The 19,200-nt window shown below is 37.7% G+C and overlaps 1 protein-coding gene across 1 annotated transcript; it reads left to right on the forward strand.

Annotated features, from left to right (window-relative positions):
* The first annotated feature begins 428 nt into the window (after positions 1 to 428).
* On the forward strand, positions 429 to 9,227 carry LOC140229213 (caspase-6-like). The gene is made up of 5 exons (XM_072309484.1): positions 429 to 684; positions 3,537 to 3,781; positions 5,703 to 5,878; positions 6,640 to 6,790; positions 8,345 to 9,227. The coding sequence occupies exons 1-5, from the start codon at positions 503 to 505 to the stop codon at positions 8,581 to 8,583; spliced, it is 993 nt and encodes a 330-aa protein (XP_072165585.1). The 5' UTR covers positions 429 to 502; the 3' UTR covers positions 8,584 to 9,227.
* Positions 9,228 to 19,200: the final 9,973 nt, after the last annotated feature.

The raw sequence follows: 19,200 nt of genomic DNA on the forward strand, positions 1-19,200 counted from the left end.
TGTTTCAGATAGATATAAACTACAGGTGAAGTGATCTGCATTTTACTGCATGTGCTATATTTCATTGCTGATGACTTTATAAAAGACAATTCTGTGAGTGGTTGAATTCCAGACTGAGCAACCACAGTAATGGAATGAGTATTAACATTGTCCTTTTCAACAACAAAAAAAAGGTGGTGTTTTCCCACCTATGTGTTTCATCTCATAAATTTGTCTTGTGCAAGGCAAAATATTGAAAGTCATTGATTTTGGGAATACCAGTTGACTAGTAAAATTCTTGAGAATAAAAAAACAAAACAGCAAGATACAGATAGCACACGCAGCATCACATAGTAATATAAGAAGTATAAGGGGAAAATTATAATTTGTTTATTTACTTGTGAACTTTTTTTTTAAATCCCACCATGCAACCATGAATGCAGTGAATGCACCTGTAAGCACTGGATGTAAGTGATACTGTGTCTCAAGTAGCAGCCCACGTCCAGACCAGTGACAGCTTCCAATGGACAAACCAGAGGCGGACCAAGCCCTCGTTGGGGACAACCCCACATCCACAGATAATGAGGAATCTGGGTCAACTGAAGCCGATGCCAGGACAGGGGTATTGACTACCCTGTCAGCAGCACAAAATGCTGCCAGTAGGAGTCGAGAGAGAAATCAAGAGACGATTTTCCAATTTCCTGGGTATGTTTGTCTCCACATTCTATTACTCAATAAGTCAGGTGGTTACAGTACTTTCAGCAACTAGGCAATATATATGACTATTCACCTCATAACCCACAAAAAGTAGGCCAAAATGAATTTTGACTTTTCTACATACCAGTAGTTAAAAAGAGTAAGCTCAGTGCTTTAAAATGATTGTGCAGTACATTACTTGTTAAAAAATTAGACCATCCTAACCCATCCAAAAAAAGATTGAAATAAGAGAGAGTAAGGAGGTGCAGTTTCAGAAAAAAAAAAGAGAGAAGAGGATTTAAAGATTAGAGTCATTCAGGTGTGCTGTGCTGAGGTACAATGAAAACATGTTCTATTTCACAGTGAAATCAGCACCTGTCCAAATAAATGATAATGGTTCAGAGAAAAAAAAAATTTTCATATCTCAATTTTTGGTTTAAGCTGCCAAGTTTTGACAGAAGGTAGAGGAAAGATTACCGGTACTCTCCCAAGTAACATAAACTTTTACGGTAATACAAATTTTACTCCGTCAACCCAAATGGCATTTAAGCATTTGGTCCATTACAGAGAATCCTTATCTGCAACTTTTTGTGGGTTTTGAGCTGGGCAGTCAAATGATTATAATAAGGATGGTATTAACCCTATTCTAACTGGGGGGGGGGGGGGGGGGGATTTTGCCGCGTCGTTTCATGACTTTTTTCATTGAAGTCTCCCGCATATTTTGAGACCAAATTTGCGACGTCCGGGTACACCGTTTTGAAGTTACGTAATGTTTTGCATATGCATGTCAACCAAAAAACAGCTCAAATTCATGATATCGTGTGCAAATCCAATGCAAATTGTGTTTTTTGGTTAAATTGATATAAATTAGATTATTTCAACTTTTAACCATTGAAATTAATCAATTCTAGTGTAGATAAGCCTGAAAAAGTGCCTGCAACAAATTTTGGCAAAAAAACAATAGAAAACAAAAGGTCGAAAAAACAATAAAATACATAAGAAATAAAAAAAAACAATAAAAAACAAAAGAAATTGATTTCGATTGTGCTAATTTTTTTCAAGAAAATTGTTTGATGTGTCTTGAGGAATTCTGACACAAAAATTTAGCAATCCTCCAGTCTTTTTAATGGAGTTATAGGTGAAAATATGATTTCATGCACAAATTTGCATAATTAATTTATTAAAAATAGAAAGGCAATATTTTTCTATTGTATGACCATGTTATCTTGTAGTTTACATCCAGCTCTATCTTCAGGCAAAATTTCGCGGCGATTGCACGATCGGCGGCCGAGATCTGAAGGGGGGGTCAAATTGACCCCCCCCCCCCCCCCCCTCAGTAAAAACTTGGTCTCAAATAGCCCAGTTAGAATAGGGTTAAAAGTTGCCTCACCTAGTCAGTATTCAAAGGGATGGTATAGAACTTTTTGCGAGATACTTAGAAACCACTTTACACTGTCTGAAATGTTAAAGAGCGTACAATTCTAAAAAGAATATCAGTTTTGAAATGGCTGAGATATCAAAAAACAAAGTAAAACAAAGCGATCCTAAAAGGGTCCCACCTTTTCGTAGGATTGCTCTGTTTGGGATGTCTCAGCCAATTCAAAACCAATTTCCATCAAATAAACTCTGAATTCCTCTTAGAATGACATACCCTTTCATATTTCATGAGAGGTTTTTCATTACCTAAAAAAAAAAAAAAAAAAAAAAAATTGACACCTGAAGGCCCATCTCAACCAAAACTGTACCATCCTTATAAATCCCTTCAGATTATAAATGAAAGTTATGTAGTGCCTGTAGTGACAAGGTAGCCAATGTTCAATGTGCCTTAAATCTAGCATCCTGTATACGCCATACATTTCGCAAGTCTAAATTTTTGCTAATCGGGAATTCCAGACGATTTCGCGAGTGGTTAAATTCGCGATTGCACCATCCTTATAAATCCCTTTAGATTATAAATGAAAGTTATGTAGTGCCTGTAGTGACAAGGTAGCCAATGTTCAATGTACCTTAAATCTAGCATACTGTATACGCCATACATTTCGCAAGTCTAAATTTTTGCTAATCAAGAATTCCAGACGATTTCGCGAGTGGTTAAATTCGCGATTGCGGAGTCCTGTACTGAACGGAGAAGTGTACACGCGTATGTCACATTCACATCGGGATCAGAGTCAATATTTTCGTGTGTCTTTAATTTCGTGAATAGCACCCGACTCGCAAAATTCTCGAAAATAAAAACCTCGCTAAATATTTGGCATATACAGTAAATTTTTAAAGCATTTTTCTTTTTGAGATGGCATACCATAAAGTTGCATGTTAAGCAGGGATGAAATGCAGACAGCTCTTGACATGGGTGCAATTCAAATGCTGAAAACACTATATTGAATCCAGGATTGTCTGAACAGTGGGAAAGTTTGTATTTTCTGTTGAAAGTGTTTTAAAATTGTATAGTGAGACACAATCCACTGACATATGTGGGGATTATTCCATTTCTTTTAGGGGGGCAGTGTAGGATGCATTATTCAAGGGTATTAAGCCTGTATAATGGGTGACAAGACATCTGCTCCTGTGATAGTTGCTCCAGTCTATTTTCTCCAAGGACTTTAATAGGGTTGCATTAGGATTAGAATTTGAAAGGGTTTTAGTCTTAGTTTGATGTTCAGGATTAAGATTAGGGTTAGGGTTATGTTAGTGGGTTCAATTTATGTTTGGCTTAGCATGCATATATATTCCATGGGAGCAATTGTTGCAGGAGCAAATTTCTTGGAACTGTATAATGACTGCATAGTAATGACTGCATAATAGTTTGCAAAAAATTCATAGTACATACAATTCCTTATCACATATCATCATTTTTGGTTCAGTTTCTTAGAATCATTGAGCCGTGATGATACAGCTCGATTGCTTTACTACAACATGAATCATCCCAAACGAGGTATGGCTCTCATCTTCAACCATGAAAACTTTGACTATCAAACTGGTATGAACAAGAGGGTTGGCACTCATCATGATGTAAACAATCTCAAGCATCATCTTGCCAGGCTCGGCTTTGAAGTTCTCATCTTTCAGGATATTTCCGCTTATGAAATCAGGAGGCAGCTCATGAACGGTTAGTACTAACACTTCATTTTCTTCAAAACAAGCCGTATGCACAAACATATTTTTACAGTAATTAAATTATGTACTAATTGTATATTAAAATGGCATGTGGTATATGTGTAGGTGTATTTTGGCTCACATTTCACATGAATTCTCTAAAAACGATTTGAAAAGGGCACATATAATGTGAGCATCATTTATATGTGATTATAGAATGGGTAGCGATAATCCTGCGATCTGATTGGTCGAGAGCTATGTGTTCATTTTTACTGGCCGCACGCTTGGCCGCACGCTGAGTCACAGTGGTAAAAATGTTATCGCGCACTTAGCAAGAGTACGCGTACTTGTAACAAAGATTTGCGCACTAAAGCAAGCATTCGCGCACTCAGCTTGGCCATGCATCCAGTAAAACTGATGCATGGCTGTCCATGCATCCAGTAAAAACGCCATGCATCCAGTAAAAACGATAAGCACGGGTATGCATGCCTGTTTACGGCAAGCCAAAAGGAAATGCATCCAGTAATTTTGTCATCGGGTAGCACCTTAGAAAAATGGGTTTTTGACAAGAAAATTACCCATTCTATAAATCAGATGACGCACATGTCTTTCGTGCATCAGCCGGAATATAGTGTGCATGCGGTAACTATGCAATTTAGCCTAAACCCACTCAGCTTCGCCTCGTGGGTAAAGCATTCCATAGTTACCTTATGCACACAATTCCGACTGATGCACTCTGACCTGTGCGTCATTTGTATACTATCGAGCAGATATGCATATATGTAAAATTGTAATCATACTGATGATGTTGGTATAAACTAATGTTGAAACTGAAAGCTTCACTATTATTTGATTACATACATGTATTTTGCTTGAAGATTCTTCATAATCACTAGTATTGTTTAATGGTAGGATTAGATCGAACTACCTGACATAGCCATGGGCAGGAAAATGTTACATCCTTGTGATATTGTCAAAGGTGGACACCTGCTAGTCTTTTACTGCTTTCTTTGATTCTTTTGTAGACTTTTGTATAAGTTGTATAATCAAGCTCATTTTGTGCAAGAGAATGTGAAACAGTCATATTTTCTTGTTGTTGTTGTTGTTAAAGGGTGGTAGAGTTTTGGTTGAGATGGGAATTCAGATTTTAACTTATGGGTCCCATCTTTTAGTAGGACCTCTTTGTTTTTGGATATGTGCAACCTTCGTGCAAGATGATCTTGGATGTGTCATTCTGGTAAAGGTGCCTCATATCACAGGACATAATGATTCCTGCTTAAATTTCTTTGAAGTCTTCATGAGTCCTTGCCAAGGAAGCCTCAAGCAGATGGATTGTTATACCAGGGAGGTGGGAAGAGACTACCTCCCTGGTTAAACTGTCTAAGAGAGTAATGTGAAACAATCCTATCGATGCTGGGTTGACTCGACCTCATTTCTACAAAATGTCAAATGTTCAGGAGAGCAAAAAAACATAGCAGCCAAAGCACTATATCAAATGGGAAAGCTCTTCCTTTGACATGCCATGTTGGCTTCATTTTGGGGGTAAGACAGCTAGGATTTGGACAGGACATCACTTAATTGATTATCTCAACATTAATAATAAAAAAAAAAAAAGTCATTTTCACCAAAATTTTAGATATGAGGTCTTGTCTCCCCTATGACGATATGTATATTTTGTCAACATGAATTTTGCCAATAAGGCATCCCTGCCACCTTCAGCAACATGTTTGTTTGCTTCTTGTTGTTTTTTTATTTTATGATTCTGATAGATGTGTTTCACATTGTAGCACAAAGTGAGTCCTGCTTGAATTTCTTTGAAGTCTTCATGAGTCCTATGCCTGCAGCTGAATTATAAACATCTTTGAACATGAAAGAGGCATCACAGGTGAATCGCATAACATTTCCCCACCTTTTCCTTGATTTTGCATGTCCAGCGGCTAAGACTAACCACACGGACAGTGACTGCTTCATGTGTGTCTTTCTGACCCATGGTGATGATGGCATCATCTATGGCAGGGACCAGACACTGGAGTTACAAGAGTTGTTTGACTTCTTCCGAGGAGAAAATTGTCCAACTCTGGTGGGAAAACCAAAGTTGTTCCTCATCCAGGTAATGTAAACATCACAAATATGCCAGATGTAGTGACATCTTTCAAGTGAAAACCAAGTAAAGAGCTCTCACAATTCTTTGGTTTGCAAGGACTAGGTCAATCCAGTTATCTTCTCTACATTGTCTTTAATAGTGGTGTTATTGGTAGAAGCAGTAGTTTAGTTGTAGTATTACTAGTGGTAAATGGCATAATTAATTACATTGTTTTAATTTTTTTATTCAACACCTTGTGTATTCACTTAGTCTAGCAGATTTTGACTCTCTCCATATGTTCATCTTGATATCACTTTCATCCAGGATGCACCAGACTCTTGCTAAGACCATTCTTTAATCTGTGTACTATCTCCCAATACATATCAGAGCCTCCAACCCCAAGTATCTCATAAACGGGAGATTCTCCAGCATGTATCTCTTAGCAAACTGAACACTCTGACCGAAAGCACATCACAAGAGTGAATTGTGACGTTTCTTAAGGCTGGGGTTCAGGGCCCAGGTAAGGGCCCTGGAAGCTAGCTCTCTGATGCCTTATCTTTAACATGGCATCTGAGTGACAGATCTCCCACTAAAAGCAGGAGCGTTAGAATCTCTGGCATATTGTCACTTTTTTTATCATTTCAGCTGAAGGTTGGTACATTTGTTCACTCAGACTTAAAATGATGTATTATGATGTCAGTAGTCATGTATTTTTGCTACTTATACAGGAGAACAAAATTAGTGGCAATGTTTTCGCCTTGTGCTATCTCAATTGTTTCTGTTTCCAGGCATGCAGAGGTGAGAAGCATGAGATAGGGGTCAGGGGGTTTGACGCTGTGGATTCAGCCGAGGAGGAATCCATGACAGTTACAGATAGTGGAGCGAGACCTACCGTCCCTGCGGCTGCCGACATGTTGCTCTCCTACTCTGTGGTACAAGGTACAGTGTATATTATGATGATGTTGTCTGATGACCTCCAACTGAGGAGGGAAGGAGTTATGGGCAGCTAGGTCAAGAGAAAGACCCTGTCATAACTCTTGTAATGTCACATCTAATTGGCTATTCCCATACAGTTTGGATTTGATTTCTCTCTCACTATCTTTCTTTCTCCTTTTCCTGTCTGGCCTATCGTGAGTATTTTGTGCACTGATTATGTGGCAGAGTTCATGTGACTGAAACATCAAAGTCAGACATAGCACAATCCCCCTACACCTGGGAATGAAATGCCTTCAAAAAGAAGTGCCAGTCAAATATTCAACTTTTGTACAAGGCTGTAAAGTTGAAGCTGAGCAAGAGAACTCTCGAGGGTATGGAGATTATAGGCACATGCTGTTTCCTTGGGTGAAATTCAAGAGAGTGGGGTAATGTATGTAAAATATAGTGTTTTTTAAACTCATGTAAAAAGAAATTTACTGCTTCCTTCATTAAGTGGATATCTGTAATGCAAATAACCTCTAGGTGCTTTTTAAAGGGTTAAGTGATTGCACAAAAAATCTGTTTTCGAAGTTTTTGTTGCCATTATGAGGCCCAGATAACCCGTTTAACATAACAAGTGAAACTAGCTAATTGTCTCCTGCTGTACCAATTAACCTCTAGATGCTTAACCCTAAAAAGACTGGGGGGGGCCTAAAAGGCCCCCCCCTCAACATTTCGCGCGATTACTCTGCAACACGCAATGCTCTCGCCGCGATGCTCTATGACTTTTTTCTTTCGAGTTTCCCGCACATTTTGACGCCAAATTTGTGACGCCCGGGGGTACGGTTCTGAAGTTACATAACTTTTTGTACATGCACGTGAGACCGAAAATGGCTCAAAAATGTGATTTTGTGTACAAAGTCAATGCAAATTGAGTTTTTTCACATGGTTCATATAAATATGCTTATTTTTACTCTCAATGGCTAAAATTAATTTGTTTTAGTATTATTATGCTTCAAAAAGTGTCTGCCACAAATTTTGTTTAAAAAAACAGCAAAAACAAAAGGTCGAAAAAACAAAGAAATACATAAGAAATTCATAAAACAATAAGATAAATAAGAAATTAATTTTGATACCGAATTTTTTTTCAAGTACATTTGCGAAGAATGCCACAAAGAATAATTAGACCAAAAATGAGCACTTTTGGAGCTTTATTTACCGATTTAGATCAAAGAGTCTGATTTCTCGCATAAATTAGCATAATTAATCAAAATAAAATAGAATAAGACTATTTTGGAAAATTTAAATATACGATCTTGTAGATTACATCGCACACTACCATTGTGCAAATTTCCGCGGCGATCGCGCAATCCACGGCCGAGATCTTATGGGGGGGCCCTTTAGGCCCCCCCCCAGTCTTTCGAGCTACCAAAATAGCCCAGTCTTTTTAGGGTTAAGGGTTAAATCGATTGCACCAGAAATATGCTTTCCAAATTAATGTCGCCATTATTAGGCACAGTTACCCCATCTAACTTGTACAAGTGAAACTAGTCAACCCATTTGTTTTGTATTTACCAGGTTACTATTCACATCGCGACACTGCCTACGGGTCTTGGTATGTCCAGGCCCTTGCAAAGATCCTCAGCCTTCATGGGACTACGATGGAAATAACGGAGATACTCACTCTCCTCAACCAACTCATCTCACAGCGAGCCGTTGAGCGGTGCCTGGACTCTCGCATGATTGGCAAGAAGCAGATGCCTTGCTTTATGTCCATGCTTACAAAGAAGCTGATATTCACACCCAAAAAATTATGATGTGACCATAATTTTGACGCACTACCTGTGTCAGTGCCCACAAATTTGGTATACTAGAATTTCCATTTGACCCATGTATAAATTTTGTGTGTCGTAGTTAATTCATATGTAAGGATGAAGACATTTCCAAATGAGATGACTGTACCAGGTACTTTCTACATAGTGTAAACCAGACATGTCATCACCCGAGACTAGGTCCAGGTAATCCAGCACTGGTGCAACACTTTTTTGTAATAGGAATATTTTTGTCTGCAGTCTGCAGACTTCTACTTATTATTGCAGATTGTTCTCATACAGACCTGTGCACTTCTTAGGGGTCTCAGGACACTGCTTTGCTGGCATAAAAGCCCATGTCACACACCAATGTAAGGAGCTACATGTCTATCCCTCCCCCACCCATATATCAAGCTTTTCTGCTGTGAAAATGATAAATTATCTCATGCTTCCTCTCCTTCTTATTTTGGCTCTTCTGTTGTTGTTGTTTTTTTCTGACATCTGATACTGATATTACCACCACACATTCAGAGTGATATAGTTTTGATGGTGTATTCTTCATCAAGCTGCAACATTTAAAGTTCATAGGTGCCCCTGCATAAGATGCCATCTTGCAGAAATATACATACCAATATGTGGTTGGACCGATTAAATATTTGTAAATAGAAATTATGAGAATTTTAAAAAGACCCATGGCAACTGTTGTACCAATCTGCACTTTCTATACTGGTATATACTTAAATGATGTGAAGAGATATAAAACAGTCTTTACCCCACCATTTTTGATAAACCTTTTTAATGAATATTTCACGTTTTAGTGTGTAATCAGCAATTGATGATGTAGAAAGCTTACACAAATATTGGTCATATTAGAAATCTGTCACAAGAAGTGAGTGCAAATGGTACTATTCCTTGGAACTACAGTTTTGCAGGTGTAGAGTAGCAGAGCATTACCAAGTTTAAGCTGTTGTAGTAATTATGTGATCATTCTCGATCACAAAATACCTGTTTCTATAAAAATGTGTTATTTATTGTAGTACTTCATATGCATCTAGTTTTTTTAGTTTATTGATGCATTGTGCACACTGGTCCTTTGAGTCATAAAAATAAGAGTTCTTGAGGCATGTGTTGACTTTGAAGGGGTGTGTCCATTTATGAGCCGTTGCTATGTGTGATGTTTTTGTTGATGTTAACTTTAGCATGTGAGCTGGATTCTAGCAATTATCCCTGCATAAATTGAAGTAGAGAACATGCTCTAGCTTTTGTTTGCAAGTCAAAATACTCAAGAAAATGGTATAGTTTTGATTTATTTTGTTCTGCATGTTTGTCTGAATTTAAGCGCAATACAAGCTGTCTTGTCTATAAAAAGTAGTCATTATATGTCATGTGCAAGTCCTGAAATCACTAGGAAAAGAATTTTGCAATTAATGTTTTCTCAGGTTGGTTGATTCTGTTGTTCACCACAGCCTGTGTGACAGAAAGAGAGGGAGCCCTTTCTCTTTGAGTATCAGTAGAATCTCTATTTCACCAACATTTTGATTTTGCATCATCGACCTAAATTTAAACTTTTGTTAAGTATTCAGACTAGACACTTCTTTTCGAGTTTTATTCATAGCAGAATTCATACACTTACATGCAAGGTATTTGTGCTCTTAGAAATATAGCAGGCAATGTTAGGTTGTTGCCGTATGAGAGTGACTGCTAATCACATTAAATGTAATACAATGTGTATCTAATCTTTTGTAAATCTGTGTCTGCTCTCATAAATCAGTCTGGTCTTAAATTTGAGTGAATAACATCCTCTTCCATGGTAAAGTTGCAGTTTATAGCGAAACAGCTGGATCATGATGTCTCACTTTGATTAAGCCAGTGCAATTTGCATTGAAGCAGCAATTCTTTTATTTGACATGGAAAGCATTTTGTTCATTTGGTCTTTTTGTCCCTCTGACTCTTAAGTGATATTTTGGTCAGGTATGAGCATTATGGAAATAAAAGAACCCATAGAACTTGAAGGATTTCTCAAAATTATGCAGTGCTGAGCAAATTAGTCATATATGTATGTGCTGAAAGGAGGGATGCAACTACTAGAAGTATGTATTTTGTGACTTTGGGACTTGTTAAACAATTCTGTTAGTGGTTGAATTTCGATTGAGATCCAGCATCATAATGAGAAATAAATATTCTCTCTTTTTAGGGGAAAAGTTTGTGATTTTCCACTTTGGAGCCAGTATACAATACAGGAGGCAGATTTTGGGAGTTAAGTTTGCTAATATTAGTTGATTTGCCAAATTTGTGAAAATTAAGACACTGAAATTTGTTGTGTATTCAGTATGCTGAAACCGATCAATGGGCAGATGAATGTGAGGGACAGTCTCGTAAGCATTCAGAATGTGCTCCACTTGTTTAGCTTGATATTTGTGGTGTTAGCTCAGTTTTTTTTTTTTTTTTTTGCTCTTTTGTTATGTTATCAACAATACTGTGGATCCAATCATGTTAGGAGTGATTCAATTACTTTTTGATGGTGTGCAATTTTTCATTCAAATGTACATTTGTGCAGCAATTATGAAATGCAAAAGACGGCACTGCCCCAAGTTATTTTGAATATTTTAGGACAATCAAGAAGTGGTAATTTGGATTCAGCTTCAATCATGGAATGATCTGACCTGTTTGATGGCAGATTGTGTAATTTGTAAAAGGAAATTCCATTCAAATGTTATGCTACTTTGTATGAAAACATAAAATAATGTTTATTGCAAAAATGGGGGGAGGGGGGGGGGAATCAGACACATTACTGTGAAAGTTTAGAGAGTAAGACAAGTTGACAACTCTGTGTGATCTAGGTGTTGAGCAGCTGTCCATCCAGTTTGTACCCCAAAATTTCATTTTTCTTCCAAGATTTTTTTTTTCTTCAAACCTGATCTAGATATGATGTAATAAGAGTAATAACTTTTGATCTTGGTATGATGTAATAAGAGTAATAACCTGGCAGATAGGTTGTCTGTACCTGAATATTTTAGTAAATGATAGTAAGTGAAAATTTGTGAACAAACTGAATGGGGATCTGCTCACTACTCAGATCAGAGTTATCAGTCTGTCCTATTTTGTAAACTTTTACAGTTTGTAACTTTTTGTGTGTCTGATTATTTTCCCTCAAATTCCCTCTGATCTGATTCTCTCACTATTCTGTTTTCATACAAAACAACATAATATCACAATGTAATTTCCCTTGAATTTACCTTTAGTTGTTAGCCTGCGTAAAGCATAATAAATGTATGTCATCGGAATTAGGTGACGATACACACATGACTGTATGTCCAGTTCACCAGTATGTGTGTAAATTATTCATCCTGGGATATATTGCTTGCAAAATTTTCTGTACACAGCTTATTTGAACATCTGCTGGTGAACACTTCTGAGTCCTCAAAATATCAAAATCAGTGGATGAATATTACCTCTTTGCCATTATCCTTGCAGCTGGTTCTATAGATAAGTTTAGATGACAACTCAAAAGACATGTGAGACCATGATGTTTTTTTGGGGTAGGTCAAAGCACATCAGGAACTGAAATCGTGTAATTTTCCAGCATGGAAAATCAATACATGCTAATGTCAATTACATTATCAAATGAAGTACTTTAGTACAGCTGTTTTATTTTCTGTTCAGCTATTCATCTGTCTCCATTTTGTCACGTTTGTCACACAAAATTTTGTTGAGTACTCGTCACGCAAGAAATGGAATTATTTAGTTGTATTCGCTTGCTATGTATCTTTCACTGCCTGTTGTCAGCTGGGTTTATTGTTGCGGTTAGCAATTTTTGTACATTTCCCTTTGTTGTGCTCTTGATATACTTTGTGTGTCAAATGTGAAACCAAGTTTTGTAGGTATTTTTTTCGCATTTACAATTTTTCCAGTTTTCTCATTGTCAAATTCATCTTCACATTTGCGACATATGCCTACATGTACAGTGTTTGTGAAAACATGGATTGTATTTACTGCTCTCTCTAAGGGTACTGTGTTCCAGTTAACACAGAAGGACTCTCGGCACAAGAGAGACACATGTAATATTTGGTTCATGTTGCAATATCATTTTTTTTTTGTATCATTCTTTTAGACCAAAGTGTAATTTTGATCATTAATTTAAAGTGCGCTATACCTTTAATGTGGCAAAAGAAGCACTATAGGCACATAATTGCCATTACGCAGTTTTAAGATCCGTTCCAAAGATCTGTTGAGCCGTGGAGACTATTGGACAGTATCCATGACTTCTGACTCAGACTCTGACAGTGTAACATATTTTCAGACTATATAAAAAAACCTTGTGATAAGAGATAATCAAAGTGCCAGTCATTTTGTTGTCCATAAACATGTGTGATTACTGTATTACGATTTGCATAGTTCAAAGGATACATTGCATGCTATATAGTGTGTGTGAAGTAGACTTTTCTTTATTATTATTAAATGCGCCAGATATGTCACATAATCATAAAGCTGTATATACCTGATCACATATGCAACAGCTTGCCATGTCTTGTCCTGTCCAGACTTCAGTGAATTGCTAGCAAGTTCTCTACTTTGTGTATCGAAAAAACAAAACAAACTATGAAGAGCCCACTTTGTTGTGAAGAAAAAGTTCCATTGATACCTAATTATGTTGACAAATGTCATGCATGACTGAGCACATAAACTTTAAAGACAACCTTAACAAATTGCACTTTTTCCAAATTTGAGCATCATCATGAAGAAACAATGAATGAGATCTGTCAATGAAACTGGCCAAATAAATAGACCAGCCTTTATGAATGCAGGTTTGTGTTTACAGGTTTAGGGTTTGTGTTAAGGGTTTCTTCCAATATTATGGTCCATAACCTTTTCATATGGCCACCTGCCAAATAAATTCGTCACTCCCACAAAGGCCAACCCACACAGTACATTTTTCTCTGTTCATATTCAACACATAGCTTGCAGCATTGAGCTACAAATGAAGTGACAAACCATGTCTTGAATATGAAGAGAGAAAAATACAAAGTAGATCCAAGTCATTGATATCCTGGCCATGTTAAAGGTTATGGACCATAAAAGGTTAGAAGAAACCCTAAAAACACAAACCTGCAGTCATGCAGGCTGGCCTGTTAATTTAACCTCTTTCACAGATCTCACCCATTTTGTGAGACATTCATTGTTCCTTCACGATAACACTCAAACTTGGAAAAAGTGCAATTTGTTATTGTTGCCTTAAAAGTTAATGTGCTCAGTCATGCATGACATTTGTCAACATAACTAGGTATCATTTGAAAGAAGAAGAGTTCCCCTTACTTCACAATCAACATTGCGCTCTCCATAACTGACAGTTATGAAATAGCAGCCCTCCAAAGTTGGATTGCTTGTTGGCTCACCTGAGCCAAAGGCTCAATTGAGCTATTGGGATCGCTCTTCATCCAGTGTCCGTTGTTCGTTATGCGTAAACTTTTTTACATTTTCATCTTCTTCTTGAAAACCCCATTAGCGATTTTCACCAAACTTGGCAGGTAGCATCCCTAAGGGGATGGGATCTGAATTTGTTCAGATGGGCACCATGCCCCACCTGCGGGGCAAACCCCCAACCCCCCCCCCCCCCCAAAAAAAAAAGGAATCTTAAAATCTTCAGCAGCAGTGTTAAGACCCTGTCACACTTTTCCAGGCAAGCCTTGATTTAAAAAAACTTCTTCTCTATAACCAGAAGTGATAGAGCTATTCAATAGTTAATACTATGAGTTAGTACATTGATGATTGCAGGTTCAAGTTTCTTCATGGCAGAATCAGGGGTGTCCCCCTTGGAACCCAGGGGGAGGTGGGTACGAGGGGTATTAATGGGAGCCTAACTTGTACATCTTCTTGAAAACCAATGACCGATTTTCACTAAACTTGGCAGGTAGCGTCCCTAGGGGGATAAGATTTCAATTCCTTCAAATGGGCACAATGCCCCACCTTGGGGGACCCAGGGGGGCCCAACCCACCCACCCCCATGAAAGCATCTTTAAAGATTTTCTCTAGAACCAGAAGTGATAGAGCTAAGTTAACACAGTGAGTTAATTTATTGATGACTCTTGTATTAAGTTTGTTTATGGTGAAATCATGGGTGCCCCCTTCGGACCCAGCGGGGGGGGGGGGGGGGGGGGGGGGGGGATGGATCCAGATGGGGACTTAAATTGTACATGTTCATATTCTTGAAAACCTGTTGATGAATTTTCACCAAACTTGGCAGGTAGCATGCCTAGGGGGTTAGAATCTCAATTTGTTCAACTGGGCACCATTCTCCCCTTTGGGGCCCCTAGGGGGCCCATCCCCCCACCCCAATAGAGAGAAATACATGTATTTACAAATCTTTTCCGTAACCAGAAGTGATAAAGCGAAGTTAATACCATGAGTCAAGTCAATGCAAGTAGCATTAGGATTTCAATGTGTGCAAATGGGTAGGGCCTATCATGCATCCCCTTGGTGCCCCAGGGGGGCCCAAACCCCCTAAATTAAGGAACATTCAACAATCATTCTCTAGAATTCAGAAGTGATAGAGCTTTAAGTCTTTTTTTTTTTTTCAAACTGCATAGTCCAACAGAGTCTACTTGGCAGGTATTCTTACCAGTGTGATGAAATATGGAAATGGGAATCATGCTCCAGCTCTCAAAGCTGCCCCCTGCCCTAAGTTTCCAATTTTCTTAGGTAAAAGTCTGCAGGAATGTATGGAAGGTGAACGTGCAATACTCGGGTGAGCGCAAGAGCCACGGGTCTCTTGGTTTTGATATGCACTGTTTATCTAGTGTTATTTACTTCATCTATCGAATTGTATATGTGAACTGTGCTTTATACTGCAAAAGGAAGTCGGCAAAGACAGCTCATGTGACATTTGAGAAGTTATAGTGTTTTCCAGTATGTATAGTTAAATTTACTTATTCCCCTCTCAGGTGTGTCATCTTAGTGCATGAAACAAGTAAGGAAATGTTAACTTAAATGTCAATAGCCGTGAATTTGTTGCTGATCTGTAGCCATTTACAGTATATTCAATTACGCAGCAGGATGTGTTTTAGATGTACGTGATGGTAGGCAATTCTTGGTGTAGTGCCTAATACCAGTGAATTAGTTGTTCATCTGTATAGCCAAGGAAACACAACTACACTATGTATGCAGCATGGTGTCATGTTCAGATTTACATGGAAGATTAAAATTGTAGTAAATTTTAAGTCTGATGCTTATAGATTTAAAGTAATATACATGTATTTTAACTATGAGTATCTGTTAGATGTTGTAATCGTCAAGACTCGACATTAGCAGTGGCGCAGGACCAGCCCAAGGCTACCAGAAATAGATGTTGCGCCACCATTCTTTTTTTTTTTTCTTCAAAAGCGATAATTTTAATGGTCCGACCCGGCTCAGCCTGGCCCACCAAAGCCATCGAAGACGTCTTGTGAGTGTGTACATTCTTTTTATTTTTTTTTCTTCCATCTCATTCAAAGTAGCTGAAAATAACTCGCAGGTCAGTTCTTTATGGCTGCACGCATTGTTTTATATCGTTTTTGCTGTTTTATTACGTGATTTTATTTTTGGGGACCACCAGATTTCATTGGTGGGCCTATAACAATAAAATTTGATGACTTTGGTAGCACGAACGGGCGGCCAAAAACAAATGTTAATGTCGGGCCTTGTTGTAATTATACAGGTTGTGGCTTGTGAGAAGTATATTGGCAGTGTAATTTGTTCTTTATGAATCCGAACAGAGTGGTTTGCAATAATTAGGTGATCCGAGTATCCTCTCGGATCACCTTCTGTATCTGTACTGATTAGGTGATCCGAGTATCCTTCGGATCACCTTCTGTATCTGTACGGATTCTTTTTCCTTCTTTATTTCTGGACAAAATTTGTGTAGAGATTAGCTCAAAAAGTCCTCTTCCTATCAATGTCAAAATTATACCATATATGTATCATGTCCCAAAGACGACGGGTCAAGTAAAATCGTAGTGATCAGTCGACCGTGACGTCACTATGACGTCATTATATGAAAACACATTTTCAATCATATCTCATTAATGGAATGGAATTTTTCAATGAAATTTACGTCACGTAAATTTCAATTCAAGGGAATTCTACTCATGTTTTCAAAATTCATCGCATCGTTAAAACGTGCGCGTACGCGCGCGTTGAAATATTTGTATGCTCCAATCGCGCTCAAATTTTTTTTGCATACGTTTCAGACCATTTGGAGCATTTTTTGAAAAATTGAAAAAATCGGACGGACGCGTACGCGCGCGCACATATACGCACGCACAGCTCATATACAATAGAAATTTCCCGTTTTTTCACTTTGATCGGATGTCTGAAATGTCAAGGAATATTTCTACCAAGTTTCAAGTCGATCCGACTCAATATGACGTCATACAGGCCCGTCAAAGTTGAAATTCCGCGCGCGCGTCAATGGCGATATACAGTGCAACTATGCAAAAAAACCGCCAATTTTAAATCCGATTTTACTCGTCAGGATGGACGGTGACCCCCCATTTTCTTTACATATTCTGAAAGCTGATGAGTTGTACATGTCAATTCATGGGTTGGCGATGCTGAAAAAATGACTGAAAGATATCAGATTTCTTAATAAAATAAAAAAAGTAAATTTTCAAAATGACGTCACCAAATTTCAAGTTCACTCGAGCGTATCTCACTTATCCTTCGTTAATTTTCTCCCAGATTTCAGTATGTTGTAGCTTATTTAATGTTCTTTTAAAAATGTCTTACAAAATTTTTCTGGATGACGTTATCACCTCGTAAAAATGGATTGAAAGTAATGTCAAATTTCACCAGTTTACGTGTTATCTCTATGGGAGTGCAGTTTTTCTTGGAATGAAAATTGACATGACTACCTTTATCGAGCACTAGCTCACTTACACTACGGTGAATTTCTCCCAGATTTTAATATGTTGTAGCTGAGACTTTGGGCTATCGCTAGTGTGTCCTCCATTTTTTCATACGATGTCGTGATCACATTAAAAAACTTGGTTGAAATTAAAGCTTATCTTCGATGTATTGAGATGTTTCTTTCTTTCTGCAACTTTCTTTCCAATAAGTCAGGAAAAACAGCCCCTATCACCCCCAAATTTTGCACATGTTTAGTTCATGTCATGTACATTATTTCATAAAATAACAACTTCTTGATCAGACACCATCTTCGGTATGTAAATTAGGGTCAAAGGTCATAAATGTTTCATCCTGTATCTTGGTGAATACATGTTCTATATCTCCCATATTTTGCACACGTAAAGACCATGTTACAAGAATCATTTCACAAAATAACTACTTTGTGCTCAGATGCCATCTTGTCTGTGCAAAGTGAGGTCAAATGTCATATGTACTTCTTTCTCTATCTTTGTTATGACGTGTTATCTCTATGGGAGTGCAGTTTTTTCTGCAAATGAAAATTGACATGACTATCTTTTTCGAGCACTAGCTCACTGAATTTCTCCCTGATTTTAATATGTTGTAGCTGAGACTTTGCACTATCATTACTTACACACTGTTTTTTCATACTATGTCGGGATCACGTTAAAAAAACTTGGTTGCAATTAAAGCTTATCTTCGATGTATTGAGATTTTCTTTCTTTCTGCAACTTTCTTTGCAATAACTCAAGAAAAACAGCCCCTATCACCCCCATATTTTGCACATGTTTAGTTCATGTCACGTACATTATTTCATAAAATAACAACTACTTGATCGGACACCATCTTGGGTATGTAAATTAGGGTCAAAAGTCATAAATGTTTCATCCTGTATCTTGGTGAATACATGTCCTATCTTTCCCACATTTTGCACACGCAAAGACCATGTTACAAGGATCATTTCACAAAATTACGACTTTTTGCTCAGATACCATCTTGGCTGTGGAAAGTGGGGTCAAAGGTCAAATATACTTCATTCTGTATCTTCGTTAGTGTATACGGAATTCGGTACCAAAGATGGCAGGTCTGACTCCCTTTTCTAAATGAGAATCCAAACATCACACGGCAAATATCCCCTAAACGAAGATGAAACATTTATGGCCATGCCTATTGGGATCAGGATTTGAATCGTTGATTTCCAAATAGATCGGATCACCTAATTTGTCAGTGTTGACAAATTCCAAGTCTAGTTAGGTGATCCGAGTATCCTCTCGGATCACCTTCTGTATCTGTACGGATTCTTTGTTCTTCTTCTTCTTCTTTCTTTATTTCTGGACAAAAGTTGTGTATCTACGTACTCAGAAAGTACTCAGAGTATCAACTTCAAACTCATACCATATATGTATCATGTCCCAAAGACGACAAATTTTATAAAATCATAGTGATCAGTCGACCATGACGTCACTATGACGTCATTATATGAAAACACATTTTCACTCCTATCTCATTAATGGAATGGAATTTTTCAATGAAATTTACGTCACATATAGTTCAAGTGAAGCGCATTCTACTCATATAATCAAAATTCATATTTTCTCTTAAAACGTGCGCGTACGCGCGCGTTGAAATATTTGTATGCTCAAATCGAGCTCAAATTTTTTTTGCACACGTTTCAGACCATTTGCAGCATTTTTTGAAAAATTGAAAAAATTGGACGGACGCGTA

The sequence above is a fragment of the Diadema setosum genome, chromosome 5, assembly GCF_964275005.1.
Source record: "Diadema setosum chromosome 5, eeDiaSeto1, whole genome shotgun sequence".
In the NCBI taxonomy this organism is placed as follows: Eukaryota; Metazoa; Echinodermata; class Echinoidea; order Diadematoida; family Diadematidae; genus Diadema; species Diadema setosum.

Bases quoted from the DNA above. Each gene is read 5' to 3' on its own strand.
- LOC140229213 (XM_072309484.1), top strand. From the start codon at position 503: ATGGACAAACCAGAGGCGGACCAAGCCCTCGTTGGGGACAACCCCACA. The intron at 685-3,536 runs GTATGTTTGTCT...TTTTTGGTTCAG, and splicing joins ACGATTTTCCAATTTCCTGG to TTTCTTAGAATCATTGAGCC. The intron at 3,782-5,702 runs GTTAGTACTAAC...TTGCATGTCCAG, and splicing joins CAGGAGGCAGCTCATGAACG to CGGCTAAGACTAACCACACG.